General features: G+C 50.4%; 2 protein-coding genes across 29 annotated transcripts in view; one reads left to right on the forward strand and one right to left on the reverse strand.

Moving 5' to 3' along the window:
- The window catches only part of ANK2 (ankyrin 2), a 939,290-nt gene that overhangs the window by 726,045 nt on the left and 198,565 nt on the right, over positions 1 to 14,680 (forward strand). The gene's annotated exons all lie outside the window — the stretch shown is intronic.
- LOC134960173 (uncharacterized) lies at positions 11,838 to 13,202 on the reverse strand. The gene is made up of 2 exons (XM_063941586.1): positions 12,194 to 13,202; positions 11,838 to 12,100 (listed from the first exon to the last, which is right to left on the reverse strand). Exon 1 carries the CDS (start codon positions 13,037 to 13,039, stop codon positions 12,368 to 12,370), a length of 672 nt encoding a protein of 223 aa, XP_063797656.1. The 5' UTR covers positions 13,040 to 13,202; the 3' UTR covers positions 11,838 to 12,100; positions 12,194 to 12,367.

A 14,680-nucleotide genomic window follows, 5' to 3' on the forward strand; every position in this document is an offset into this window, starting at 1 on the left:
GATCGCAGAGAAAATGCATACTTATCGGGGACAAAATCCCTGATAAGTGCTGGCATCAGGGCTAATTGGATAGCCCCAGACGAGTCTTTTAGCCTTGGTAAATTACCTCGGCTAATTGCATACCACCTTAAATAATGAGAAACTCTGGGACTGTAGCCCCTGATGTAAACCACAAAACACAAAAGTTCTAATCACCACAATCGTGTGCTGTAACAACCACAGAACAACCCTGCCAAAAGGTTACATCTGCAGCAGAAACATATGAGACACTTTTGATTTTATTCTTTAAATTCAAAATAGTTGCAGATCCTGAAGATTAGTTCAGAACATAAATAATTTGTAGTATTGGCATAAAATCTCTCTACCTATTTGCAATGTTTTTTTCCCTGCAGCGGGGTACACTGTGTTCCACAGGGAATACATCGGGGTGTAGAGTTGGATCTTGATCCAGAGGCACCAACAGGCTAAAGCTTTGACTGTTCCCAGGATGCATTGCGGGGCCTCCTCTATAACCCCGCCTCTGGACACTGGAGCTCAGTTTGTAAGTTGGTGCCTGGGGGGCTGCGCTATCTGTGACATGCAGCCTCTGTGACCCGGGCAGCGAAGAGGTTCTCCCGGCCAGCCGCAAGAGCTGCGCTGGCCGGGAGTTACTCCTGAAATGCATAAGCGCGATGCTTTTGCATTTCTGCGGGGGGGGGGGGGGCGCTGCTGACATGCGGGGTGGACTAGCCCTGTGCTGGGCGTCCCCCCGCATGTTTTAGTGCCTGATCGTGGCTGTGCTAAATTTAGCACAGTTACGATCAACTTGGAATGCGGTGCAGTATATACTGTTAAGTGTATTTTACTGCGCTCTTCAGTCACCTCATACCTCATTTATTCTCTGTTTATGTTCTGTATTTACTGTCACATAAATAAGGGAGTGTACATCTCCCAGTCAGCCCGCAGCCCCTGTAGCCAATCAGGAGCCACCTTGGGCAGCGTTCTCAAGTATGCTGAATATGCTTGTGACACGTCTTACGCCCCCTGTGGGACCTCCTATGCCTTTGTAGCCACATATTGTCCCTGTAGTTAATCCGCCCTGGGCGGACACTCTTTCTACCCAGATACAACAATTAAATCAATCTTTAGTGAGACAAAAGCCTACCCCACGTCCCTCTGGGGTCAAGGCAGGGCCGTAACTAGGTGTGTGCAAAGGGGGCACCGCACACAGCGCAGGCGTCCTGTGGGCGGAACCGTCCGAGTCCGTGATCTGTAAGTTCCTGCTGTAATGTAATGTATAATAGCATCTTCCCAACCTCTATCTGAGCCCCGCGCCTCTCCCCCGCTGGTTCCCTCTCCTGCTCCCGGCCTGCTGCTACAGAGAATTTCACCAGTGTGTGCGCTGTCTATCTGGCTCCGTACCCCACACGCTGCTGACGCCATCCCGTGCTCCGCGGCAGCTACACCCCGCACTCTGGCGCCACTCTGTCCGGCCCGCAGTCTTGGTTTCCACCGCCCCCGCTGTCACCCTGGACATGGCCCGTGGCCGCACGGCAGCTTCAATGGTGGCTACTACTCGCACCATATATGACGCGGAAGCCGGCTGCGGGACCCGCTCTGTCTACACCACACAGAACACGCAAGCTGTGACAGCGAGAGCACCAAACTGCAGGTCTGTCACACACTGATAGGGGATTATTTCAGATTGCAGATTTTTCTGTGGCGCTCCCCCTCTCATTCATTCTCTCTTTCTCCCCCACCCGTCTCTTTCCCCACCTCACTCTTTGCCCCCAACATCTCACACACTCCCTATGTCTCACTTTCCCACATATCTCTTGCTCTCCCCCATGTCTCATTCTTGCTCGCTCACTTTCCCCCGCATCTCGTCTCTTTCGCTCTCCCCCAAGCCTTGTCTCTCTCGATATCCCCCGCATCCCTTCTCTCTCGCTGTCTCCCGCATCTCATATCTCTCGCTCTGCTCCATGTCTCGTATCTCTTGCTCTCCCCCGCGTCTCGTATCTCTCGTTCTATCCCGCGTCTCGTCTCTCTCGCTCTCTCGTATCTCTCGCTCTCCCTGCGTCTCATATCTCTCGCTCTCCCCCGCATCTTATATCTCTCGCTCTCCCCCACATCTCGTATCTCTCGCTCTCCCTGTGTCTCATAAATCTCGCGCTCCCCCGCGTCTTGTATCTCTCGTTCTATCCCGCGTCTTGTATCTCTCGTTCTATCCCGCGTCTTGTATCTCTCGTTCTATCCCGCGTCTTGTATCTCTCGTTCTATCCTGCGTCTTGTCTCTCTCGTTCTATCCCGTGTCTTCTATCTCTCGTTCTATCCCGCGTCTTGTCTCTCTCGTCCCCCCGCGCACGCGCGATTCGTCTCTCTCGCTCTCCCCGTGCGTCTCGAATCTCTCCTTCTCCCACGTGGGCTCATCTCTCTTGCTCTCCCATGCATCTCATCTCTCTCGCTCTCCCCCGTGTCTCTTCTATTGCTAAATCCTCCCTTTTTTTCAATCTCCCCCACGTCTCTTCTCTCGCTTACCCCCCACGTCTTGTCTCTCGCTCTCTCCCCCACATCTCGTTTCTCGCTGTCTTTCCTACAAATCTTTCTCCTTCATGTCTCTGTCTAACCCACATCTCTTCCCCAACCGTCTCTCCCCATCTCGCTTTCCCCCCTCAACATCTCACCCTCTCATCCATGTCTCACTCTACCCAATGTCTCACTCTCTCACTTGTCTCTTGCTCTCCCCCATATCTTATCTCTCACTCTCCTCCACGTCTCATCTCTCGCTCTCCCCCACGTCTCTCACTTTCTCCCCTACACATTTTCCCTCTTGCTCTCCCAAGTGTCTCTCTGACTTTGTCCTCCCCCTCCCCCCCCTCCTTCCATATCAAACACTCCTTCAGGGAGGCACACTCTCTGCTCAGAGCATGTATCATAAGCTGGGTACACACTTGGCAGACCTATCTAATGATTCGTAAGTGCATAAACACTTACCAATCATCCGCCCAAGGTGTTTTGCCTGATGTCACAACTGGGTGGTCATTTAAATGTGCCCACCCAGCTGAGATGTCAGGCACCAGTGGTTCCTGCAGCAAGTCCGTACACACAGCCAGATACGCCAATATATCTGTGGTTATATTGGGCATTTGGATGTGCTGCAGGGCCGATACGATATGTCTGTGAATGACGTTGTTCACAGACATATCTGGGGGACACAACTGCCGATGGGCTTGAAATATATGTATCGGCCGTAAAGTGTGTACACAACTTCAGACTTGCCCCTCTCTGTCACAGGATCAGGGCATGAGTGTGGTCTGATCAGGGGTTAAAGTGGGCTGGAACAGGAGGGGACTCTACCTTGCGTAATGTGTAAATGGGGACTCTACCTGGCGCAATGAGTAAAAGGGGGCGCTACCTGGCACAATGTGTAAAAGGGGCTCTACCTGGCACAGTGAGTAAAAGGGGGTCTACCTGGCATAATGTGTAAAAGGGGCTCTAACTGGAGTAATGTTTAAAAGGGGTCTGTAATATGTGTAAGTGGCTGGTGTAATGTGTGTAAGTGGCACCACTGTGTGGCATTATTGGAATAATGGAGACTACTGTGCGGCATAATATGAATTGGTATTATGTTGTGACCAGGCCCCTTCCTCATGAAGCCACGCCTCTATATTTTTGGCATGCGCCTGTGGCGCGCACTAGCCCTGTTTTATATATGGTGGGGGGGAGGGGGGGCGCCAATGCTGTTTCTTGCACACAGCGCTAAAATGTCTAGTTACGCCACTGGGTCAAGGGTTCATCTAAGCGGGCCGCTTCCTCCTCACAATCCACTAATATTTCAGATAATTTTTCTGATGAGGATGGGGAATATACTGGTCCGTGTCTGATACAGTTGCTTCTGACGAGGAACCTACAACTCAGGTTGATGTTCCTGACCTAGTGGAGGCTATTAAGCTGATTCAACAAATTGATGATGAGGTAGATCCCACTACGGCATCTAAGAAACCTGATAAGTTCAAACGTCAGAAGGTTGCAAAAGTAGTCTTACCACATTCGGACCATTTAATCAACATACGTCAGGAATCTTGGTCTTCTCCAGGAAAGAAATTCTCCCTAAGAAGATGCTAACTCCTTATCCTATCCCTGCGGAGTTGAGTAACAAGTGGAAAATCCACCGCCAGTTGACTCTCATGTTGCTTGTCTTGTGGTGTCATCTACCCTACCTGCCATCACTGTCACTTCACTGAAGGAACCGAGGGATGTCTGAAGTCTAAATGGAGGGATGTCTGAAGTCTGTTTACACCCTTACCAGTGCTGTACATAGACCCACTATAGCAGCCTCCTGGGCCGCAAAAGGAATTGAAGCATGGGTTCAGGCATTAGAGGAAGAGCTACCTCAGGATATTTCTGACACTGCCGGACAATATCTGTCTCATATTACCACTGCCTCCCACTATATTCAGGAGGCGTCCTCTGAGGCAGGTGTAATGGTGGTCTACTACGTCTGTACTGGCTCGCCGAATTCTGTGGTTGAGGTCCAGGAAGGTGGACCTGGACTCCAAAAAGACCTAGGTGCTCCCTTTTAAGGAGACATCCTATTTGGGGAAGATCTGAACAAGATTGTGACTGACTTGGCGACTGCTAAGTCTATGTTTCTCCCAAGTATTAATCCTTCTGCACTGAAGGCTAAGAGTACCACTATTCATTCCTTTTCATTCCTTTTGGGAAAGCTAAAGGTCAGGCGTACCCGAGACAGGCTCGTGCTTCCAAAACCACTAAGCCCAAACCTAAACAATCCTGGGCTGCCCGTCAGCCTGCTTCTAAACAAGACAAGCCTGCTAAATGGCGTGTCGGGCCTCCCCCTGGGGGATTCCAGGGTGGGAGGTCGATTTCTGAAATTTGCCCAGGTCTGGTTAAGGACCACTTCAGACGCCTGGGTGCTGGAAGTTGTCTCTCACGAATACACTGTCTCTTTCAAGAGACGTCCCCCTCGCCAGTTCTGCAAGACGGCTATTTCTTCGGATCCATTGAAAGCAAAAGCTCTACTCCTGGTTGTGCAATCCATCCTGGACACATGAGTGGTAGTGGCGGTACTTCTGTCCCAGAGAGGCAGGGAATACTATTCGACCCTGTTTCTAGTCCCGAAACCCAATGGGTTCTTCCGGGCTATACTTAACCTCAAATCATTGAACAAATTTGTGAGAGTGTCCAAATTCCGTATGGAAACACTGAGCTCTATTGTACTGGCCATGGAACCCGAAGACTATATGGTATCCCTGGACATACAGGATGCTTACCTGCATATACCTATTGCCATATTGCATCAGCAGTATCTGCTGTTTGCTATTGGCAACCGACATTATCAATTTCAGGCTCTGCCATTTGGACTGGCCACGGCCCGTCAGATCTTCACCAAGGTCATGGCTGTGATGACGGCTCTTCTCCGCTGTCAGGGAATCAGGATCCTACCATATCTGGACGACTTGCTGATCCCGGCAAACTCCTAAGAGATTCTCCTCCGTCATCTGGACCTGACGGTCCAATTCTTACAAGCCCATGGGTGGCTCATCAACTGGAAGAAGTCCTCGCTGGTCCCTGCTCGGAGCATGGTGTACCTGGGGGCACTGCTGGACACACACAGCCAAAGACTGTTTCTGTCTCCAGAGAAAGTCCTGAAACTTCAGGACAGGATCGGATACTTCCTTTCTCATTCAAGAGTGTCGATACACTCGGCAGTGCTAGTACTAGGCCTCATGGTGTCGGCTTTCGGCATGGTAGAGTACGCTCAATTTCATTCCCACTCTCTGCAGAGGAAGTGGGATGGCCTGCCCCATCGGATCAGGTCTCAAAGGATCTCCTTGACTCCAGAGGTTCGTCTGTCACTGAGCTGGTGGCTACAGGACCAACAGTTGAGCAGGGGCCGTCCCTTCTGGATACCCAACTGAGTCCTACTGACTACGGATGCCAGTCTACGAGGTTGGGGCATGGTGCTAGAGCAACATTCTCTCCAGGGTCGGTGGACCAAGGAGGAATCTCTCCTCCAGATAAACATTCTGGAATTGCAGGCAGTGTTCAATGCTTTGATGCTTGCCCTGCGTCTGATACAGAACAGACCTGTTCATGTACAATCAGACAATGGGGGTAATTCTGAGTTGATCGCAGCAGGATTTTTGTTAGCAGTTGGGCAAAACCATGTGCACTGCAGAGGAGGCAGATATAACATGTGCAGAGAGAGTTAGATTTGGGTGGGTTATTTTGTTTCTGTGAACGGTAAATACTGGCTGCTTTATTTTACACTGCAATTTAGATTGCAGATTGAACACACCACACCCAAATCTAACTCTCTCTGCACATATTATATTATATCTGCCTCCCCTGCAGTGCACATGGTTTTGCCCAACTGCTAACAAAAATCCTGCTGCGATCAACTCAGAATTACCCCCTATGCCACCACGGTGGCATACATAAATCATCAAGGCGGCACTCGAAGCTGCATGGCAATGATGTAAGTATCAAAAATCCTTCGTTGGGTGGAACGCCATCTGACAGCAATATCGGCAGTGTTTATTCCCGGAGTCCTCAGCTGGGAAGCAGATTTCCTCAGTCGTCAGGACATTCACGTCGGAGAGTCTTCATCCGGAAGTCTTTCAACTCCTAGTGGACAAATGGGGCCTACCAGATGTAGACCTAATGGCGTCTCGTCACAATCACAAGGTTCCGGTCTTCGGATCAAGGACCAAGGATCCTCAAGCAGCGTTCGTGGATGCACTGGCAATTCCATGGAACTTTCGGCTGCCATACATGTTCCCTCCAGTGTCACTCCTGCCCAGGGTACTATGGAAGTTAAAAGAATAAAATTATTAGTGTGAGAGCACATACAATTAAGAATTTGGGTTGCTTGGAAGGCTACTGGTTTAATAAAAAAATTTCCTTTATTCTTTAAAAGCAACAGACCAATTAAACATTGTAAAGAAAAAGAACATCACAATGGAAATCACAATATAATAGTTTTACTATATGGATTAGGATATATATGTCCGCTCTGGCCAGTTGGACGTTGTGATTAATTAATAATTATGCATGCATGCAAATGGGTTAGTAATTGGTTAAAGCGAAGCACAATCTTTAGATGCAGTCTTAATAGTTAAAATTCTGTGTTCTCCAAACAGGGAATTTTTTGTAATGATATTAGTATTGATTAAGGAACTGTTAGAGCTGTAAACTTGACACTCTTTTGAGATGAACAAAGTCCCTTTTGAAGTTAATAATACAGTTCACTGGTGTGAAGCAACTTCGCTCAGGTGATGTTTTGTAATACCAGCTCGCACTAATTAAAAAGTGCAATGCTGGTGAATTAGGTGATCACTCGTTCCCCCGTCGTGACACTCATATGGGCAGTGCTTACCCTTCCACTCTGCTGTGGTTCTGGTGTCTCTGGCTGGGCTAGATCCCACTTGGTGGCGTGCAGCTGTCTCAGGCTGAGCGGTAGACGCTAGAAGTGTATGGTGATGCAGGGAGCGCTTGGCCGCGTGCCGCGGCTTCCGGGTTGGTCGGAGCTTCCGGCTTCCGGTGCATTCCACCTGCGTTCCACCTGACGTCTTTCAGTCAGCTGACGCGTTTCTCCGCCCGTTATGGGTGGCCCAGATGGCATTGGTTCTCAGACCTGCAGGGTCTATCGATCGAGCGTCCTCTTATATTTAACGCCCAGACCTCCTCATTCAGGGCCCTTGTGTCTACTCGGACTTGGCCAGACTAGCTTTGACGGCGTGGCTCTTGAAGCTTCACTCCTGAGGGACAAAGGATTCTCCAAGGCGGTTATTCAAACTATGTTGAAGGCCTGCAAACTGGCTTCTGCACGGATTTATTACAGGGTCTGGAATTCTTACTTCACCTGGTGTGCTGATAATTATTACGATGCATACAAATTCAGAACTTCCAGACTTCTGGCTTTTCTGCAACAAGGCCTAGACTTAGGCCTTCATCTGGCCTCCCTCAAGGTTCATATTTCTGCCTTGTCGGTGTGGTTTAAGAGAAAGATTGCGTATATTCCTGACATTCATACTTTCACTCAGGGCGTTTTACGGATTCAGCCTCCCTATGGCCCTCATTCCGAGTTGTTCGCTCGCTAGCTGCTTTTAGCAGCATTGCAACGCTAGGCCGCCGCCCTCTGGGAGTGTATCTTAGCTTAGCAGAATAGCGAACGAAAGATTAGCAGAACTGCTACTAAATAATTCCCTGCAGTTTCTGAGTAGCTCCAGACCTACTCCTAGACTGCGATCACCTCAGTCCGTTTAGTTCCTGGTTTGACGTCACAAACACGCCCTGCGTTCGGCCAGCCACTCCCCCATTTCTCCAGCCACTCCTGCGTTTTTACCTGGCACACCTGTGTTTTTTAGCACACTCCCTGAAAACTGCTAGTTTCCGCCCAGAAACACCCACTTCCTGTCAATCACACTATGATCACTCGAGCAATGAAAAAACGTCGCTCGAGCTTGTGTAAATCTACAAAGTTTTTTGTGAAAGTACTTAGCGCATGCGCGCTGCGTACCTTGCGCATGCGCATTTTTGCAGTTTTTTCACTTGATCGCTGCACTGCGAAAATTGGCAGCGAGCGAACAACTCGGAATGCCCACCTATGTCCCTTCTGTTGCTCCATGGGATCTGTCTGTTTTGAATGCCCTACAAGTGTCTCCATTTGAACCTCTTGAGTCTGTGGACCTTAAATATCTTACGCTTAAGGTCGTGTTTCTGCTGGCTATTGCCTCTGCTAGGAGGGTTTTGGACTTAGGTGCTTTGTCCTGTCGTCCACCCCTTCTGATTTTTCACCGTGACCGGGCAGTTCTCAGAACTCACTCCGGTTATTTGCCTAAGATGGTGTCATCTATCCATCTTAACCAAGAGATTGTGGTTCCGGCTTTTATCTCTTCTGGTTTATCCTCCAAAGAGCGGTCTTTGGATTTGGTACGGGCTCTCTGTATATATGTGGAGAGGACTGCCTCTATCAGGAGGTCAGATACCCTTTTTGTACTTTTTGGTTTTCAAAAACGTGGCTGGCTTGCGAAAAAGCAAACATTGGCCAGATGGATTAGGATGGTGATTGCACAAGCCTATGCACATGCTGGTCTTCCAGCTCCTGCTGCTATTAAAGCCCATTCTACTCAGTCTGTTGGACCTTCTTGGGCGGCCCGCCGAGGCGCGTCCGCTGAACAATTGTGCAAGGCGGCTACGTTGTCCTCAGTGAACACGTTCATTAGGTTTTATGCCTTTGATACTTCCGCCTCCCAGGATGCTTCCTTTGGATGCCGGGTTCTTGTGCCCACTACGATGCGTCCCCTCCCATGAGGAACTGCTTTAGGACATCCCTGATGTATTCCCTGTGGAACACAGTGTACCCCGCTGCAGAAAAGGAGATTTTTGGTAGACTTACCATAGTTAAATCTCTTTCTGCGAGGTACACTGGGTTCCACAGGGTGCCCACCCTGATGCACTTATCTTCTTTGGGTTTGTATGGCATTAGCCGCTGGTCCCTTCTCCTGTCGTGAGAATGTGGTTCTATGTGACTAACATCTGCCTTCTCTTATACCTGCTACTGCATTGGACTGGTTAACAAATTGAGCTCCAGTGTCCAGAGGCGGGGATATAGAGGAGGCCTTGCAAGGCATCCTGGGAACAGTCAAAGCTTTAGCCTGTTGGTGCCTCTGGATCAAGATCCAACTCTACACCCCGATGTATTCCCTGTGGAACACACTGTACCGCGCAGAAAGAGATTTAACTATGGTAAGTCTACCATAAATCTCCTTTTCTCTATGGAAAAAGGTACCCGTACTAACCTAAAGTTACATATTGATGCAAAGGTTTGTATTGTCTTCAAGTAGTTATTATATTAATTTCTGAAATGAAATTCCGGTCTGATTTATGGCTGGGGCTGACTCCGATAATATTTGCAATACTCATCACCCAGTAGATTAGCTAGGCCATCCGCCGACATGCGGCTGGCGTGTACAGATATGTCCTCTTACATCCTTGCTGCAGTCACGCTAAACAGCCCTTAAAGGCACGCCATACCGTGGCGGGACTCTGTAGCACCAAGCGTCCTTTTTTTGCATTTTTCCATGAAAATGTGTCTTAGATGCAAAGTAATTTAATAGGATGAATGAGCAGCTTCTGCTGATTAAAATGGCTTGTGGCATGTCTATATTCTATGTGTAATTGCGGCTCTATCTGCATACGAAATGCCACGTAGCATATAATTTTGTATGCAAATACAGTCGCAGTCACATACAGAATATAACCATGCTGCATAACATTTTTAACAGAAGCTGCTCGTGCTATTACGCAGAAATTTTCACGGTTAAAAACTCAAAAAAAGATGCACGGCGCTACTGAGTCACACGGCACTCTCGTATGTATAATGCGACTTGTAGATCACGGAGAAGAGATGTAAGTGGACACATCTGTAGGCCACCTAACAGGACATTCAAATATGCTGCTGAGGGGATATCTTATTAGTGGCTAGCTGCTACCTAGCATTGCACTTATCTTTTGTTTAGTTAAAGGATCTAAGTCTTTGGGTTGCGGTTGAGACGCAGGGTGGGTTTAGGGATTTAAGAGTGTGTTCTCAGTAGTATTAACTACGAACTTGAGAGGAGAGTAGTCAGAGTAGAAGTTTAGGTGTTGCGAATAGCAACCAATCAGATTTATAAAACGTGATGGACTGTGATTGGTTACTCTGGGCAATACCTCCACTTGTCCTCTTTAGAAGGTTTGCTAAATCTCCACCTAGGTTACCAAACAACCTTAATGGCTGTGCATTGCAACGGTCATGTCTATAAGTTATGTGTGCCTTGCTGACCAGCATACCCACTGGCGTTTCTATAATGGGTGCAATGTGTGTGTGGTGCACATGGGCCCCTGAGTCCAGAGGGAGCCCCCACCGCACACGCTGCACCCATTTTTAAAATACTCACCCCTCCGGAGTCCAGCACCGGCATCCGCAGCGCTGTGAAAACACAGTGAAAATGGCTCAGCGGCCATTTTCACTGAGTTTTGCGCATGCAAAGTAGAGAAATCTCCGGGAAAATGGCCGCCGTGCCATTTTCCCGAAGATCTGCGCAATCGAGTCTGAGCCCTCTAGGGCTCAGACTCTACAGCACTTCGGTCAGAGAGGAGGGGGCCCAAACGGAGGAGGATGAACACGGGCCTCCTCCTCTCTTAAAGCGCCCCTGAGCACACCTCTCTTACTGTTGACTGGTATGTGAAAGTGTTCAAGACATCAGATCAAGTTGGACAAGTCTGCTCAGTGGCGCACCCAGGGGGGGTTTCCGAGCACCCAGAAACCCCCCTTCACTTAAAAAAAAAAATAATTTTTTTTTTTTTTTGCTGCATGAGTATTATTAATGGCTGTCTAGCGTCCTCTGCAGCCTGCTGTCTTCCTGGTGGCACTTGTAAGTGCAATAAAAGTTTACTTTATTTTAATTATAGTACATATATATCCATTTGCATACATATATACACATGTATATACATACATACATATAAACACACACACACACACACACACACACACACACACACACACACACACACACATACTTGTTTTTGTGACCTCATCGGGACCCATGTATGGAACATCCCTCATGGGGACACCATTTCCCTTACCCCTGGAAGGGCCCAGCCTGTAGCCTGTGCAAGGGGACAGAGGGTGCGGGCATGCGTGGCCTGGGAGGGGACCATGGGGACATAATATATGGATCAATTTATGTGTGACACCCTCCCCCCAGGCGGCCAACGGGTGCAATGGCACCCACATTTTATTATGTATTGATTTATTTATTCATTTATTTATTTATTTATTTATTTGTGTATGGATGCATGTGTTTGTTTACTTATTTATTATTTATTTAGTTCATGTTCTTTCTCTTTATCGCAGTTATTCTGTTCTTTATGTAGAATTTAATTGAAAGCCAGTTCCGAGCCTTCAGTGCTTGGGTTTCAGCCCGTAGGCACGCATCACAATCCTTCTTGCCCGGAACCTTGCAGGAGTGGATGAACCGCATCATGTGTCTTTCAACGGCTCTGACTTCCGCTGGGGTCCATGGTTTTCTCTTAGCACCTCTGCTGTCACCTTTGTGGGAGAGGAAAGGTCAGTCACCCTGCAAGGCCATCACCAGCCAAGGCCCCCCCCCCCCCCCTCACCAGCATGGAAGGTTGCACCCACCTTTAGGAATGGCTCCCTCCACTGCCACACTGTTTGCTTCTTTCTCGGTGTGCACCACTGTCACCTCACTGGCTTGCCTCTCTGGCTCATCCCCAGAGTCATCACTTGCCACCTGGATTGGTTCTGGAAATAGAGAAAGACAGTAAACCCCGTCACACCAGCCCACTTACAGTGTCAGTCCCTGGAGACACTTGTCCAGTGATACTTACCATCTGGATCAATGGAGATCTCCTCCAGACTGCGGCCCCTGAACTCAGCCATTCTCCCTTGCTCCAGGGCCACAAAGAGCTTGCTTAACTTGGCCAGCTGCAGGGTACCTTCTGGAAGACGATAATACTGTCTATGCACCCGTATGTCATGTCCGAGGAAATCGGCTAGCTGGTCCATCTCGGTGTCGCTTAGGTTGAGGACCCTGGAAAGGGTGGCTACATGCTTCCGGAGGCGGGTGGAGGACAGTGCTTCGGGATGCTTGGCCCCACACTCCCGGGCATAGAGACGAATGCAGTCGGATCCCCTGAAGTGTGATAAGGCGGCTGGCCTGGCAAACATGTAGAAATTTTCAGGGGTGACACCACACTCTGCCCTCTTCTCGGTCAGGATCTCCATGGCTTTCTGCATGCATGGGGATAACAGGACGGGAACCTTCCTGCCTCTTTTACCAGGTATCTCAATACGGGTGAAGTGGTGACAGAGAGCCTTCTCCATCTCCGAGAGGGCCTGGGCCACGTCACCCTGCAGGTCAGCTGTGTGCCGTGATTCAAATGAGGATAGCCGCATCTTGGACACCTCACCTTCCCTCCTGCGGTTGAAGAGGATCAACTGTGTGAGGGTGACCTTGGCCAGCATTGACCACTGCTTTGGAGAAGGGTGGGCAGATAACCCATCCAAGTACTCCCGCTGCCGGTCAAGGAGGTACAGGTTCAATCGCTTCACGTCGTCAGTGAAGGGTAGGAGGAGTGGGGCATTCCATTTTATCTCTCGTAGGGTCTTCAGGGCAGCAGTTGAGATGAGCTCACTCCACCTCGCCTCGTACAGTTTCCTGAAGCTCTGTGCGCTCTCCACTGTCAGGGCACTGCCCTCCATCAGCGCCTGGCACTCAACCATGCCCTCCGGATCCTGCGGTGATGCAGGGGGGAGGCTGCAGACAGGGCGGAGCAGCGACCGGTGGAGGTGACCCCTCCGGCCGACATCACCGCCCTGCGGAGCCTGTCCCGCACCCCGCCGCCTAAGGTAGACGAGGGTGGCTGTCACCTCCCCCCCTCCTGGATGGAGGGGGGGCAGACATCCTCAATCCATCCCCGACCCGTGCCGCTCAGCCGCCAGCAAGCATTGGGGAATCCGGCAGCCCTCCGGATTCTGCGGTGATGCAGGGGGAGGCTGCAGACAGGGCGGAGCAGCGACCGGTGGAGGTGACCCCTCCGGCCGACATCACCGCCCTGCGGAGCCTGTCCCGCACCCCGCCGCCTAAGGGGGGACGAGAGTGGTTATCACCCCCCCCCCCTCCATAATGGAGGGGGACCTGAAAACCTCCCGCGACAGCCCCCAGCTGTGCCACTCAGCTGAGGGCAAGCATTTTGGGTTACAGCAGCCCTCCAGTTTCTGCATTGATGCGGAAGTCTACTGGCAGGATCAACAAGGTAGCTCTCAGTAGCCAGCGGTGACAGGGGGTGAGCCAGCCGCCATCTCGAAAGCAGCAGGAAACCCCACAGAGAAGATGGAGCCACACACCAAGCAGGCAACCAACAAGAGGAGTAGGCCCAGTGGATGGCCATCAGTGCGGGCCAAGTGAGAAGTTCAGAGTCAGATGGACAGTGGGGCCCGCTCTCCGTGGTACCCAGGCACCAGGCACATTGATCAGCCCCCAGATAAAGGGGAACAGCACCCACTCGATCTCACATTTTTCTCCTCACCCGACAACCTGTTCACTAGGCAACCAGTGCAAGCCACCCTGGGGGACAGTTTGGGTAAGCAGCGATTTAAAAAGGTCGCCTCAGGCCTCCCAACCCAGGTCCCCGCCGGTCGAGGCGAGGGTGAGCCGTCGGCCCCCAGGGAACCCCGCTGCCCCCAACCCATCACATCCCGATCTACACCTGACTGGTTTCATCTTGTCATGGGGGGTGAAAGGTTCATATTGTAAAGGGCTGTTCCACTCTCCAGGATACCGTCAATGATACATGGGTAGTCCCAGGCCCACTCTGTGCGCAGCTTCCACTGGATCCCTCCAAAGGGGCCTCCCACTCTCCCTTTTTCTACTGACGTAATCCAGTCAGCTTTGCTCAGAGCCTGTGCTTCTCTCTCACGCCATACGAGACTCCCCTTTCTCGCACACTTTCTATCTCACTCTACCTCCATCCTGTCTGGCTCTTCTCTCCGCAGGACCCCACAGCTGAACCCTTCCGTGCAGCCACCTGCGGCCATTGACAGACCGCATCATTGGTTCATGGTGGCACTTGTGCAGTTCCCGGGAAATCATGTGCTCCACCAGGG

Source organism: Pseudophryne corroboree, chromosome 1 (genome assembly GCF_028390025.1).
Source record: "Pseudophryne corroboree isolate aPseCor3 chromosome 1, aPseCor3.hap2, whole genome shotgun sequence".
NCBI classification, from domain to species: Eukaryota; Metazoa; Chordata; class Amphibia; order Anura; family Myobatrachidae; genus Pseudophryne; species Pseudophryne corroboree.

Bases quoted from the DNA above. Each gene is read 5' to 3' on its own strand.
- LOC134960173 (XM_063941586.1), bottom strand. From the start codon at position 13,039: ATGCTGGCCAAGGTCACCCTCACACAGTTGATCCTCTTCAACCGCAGG.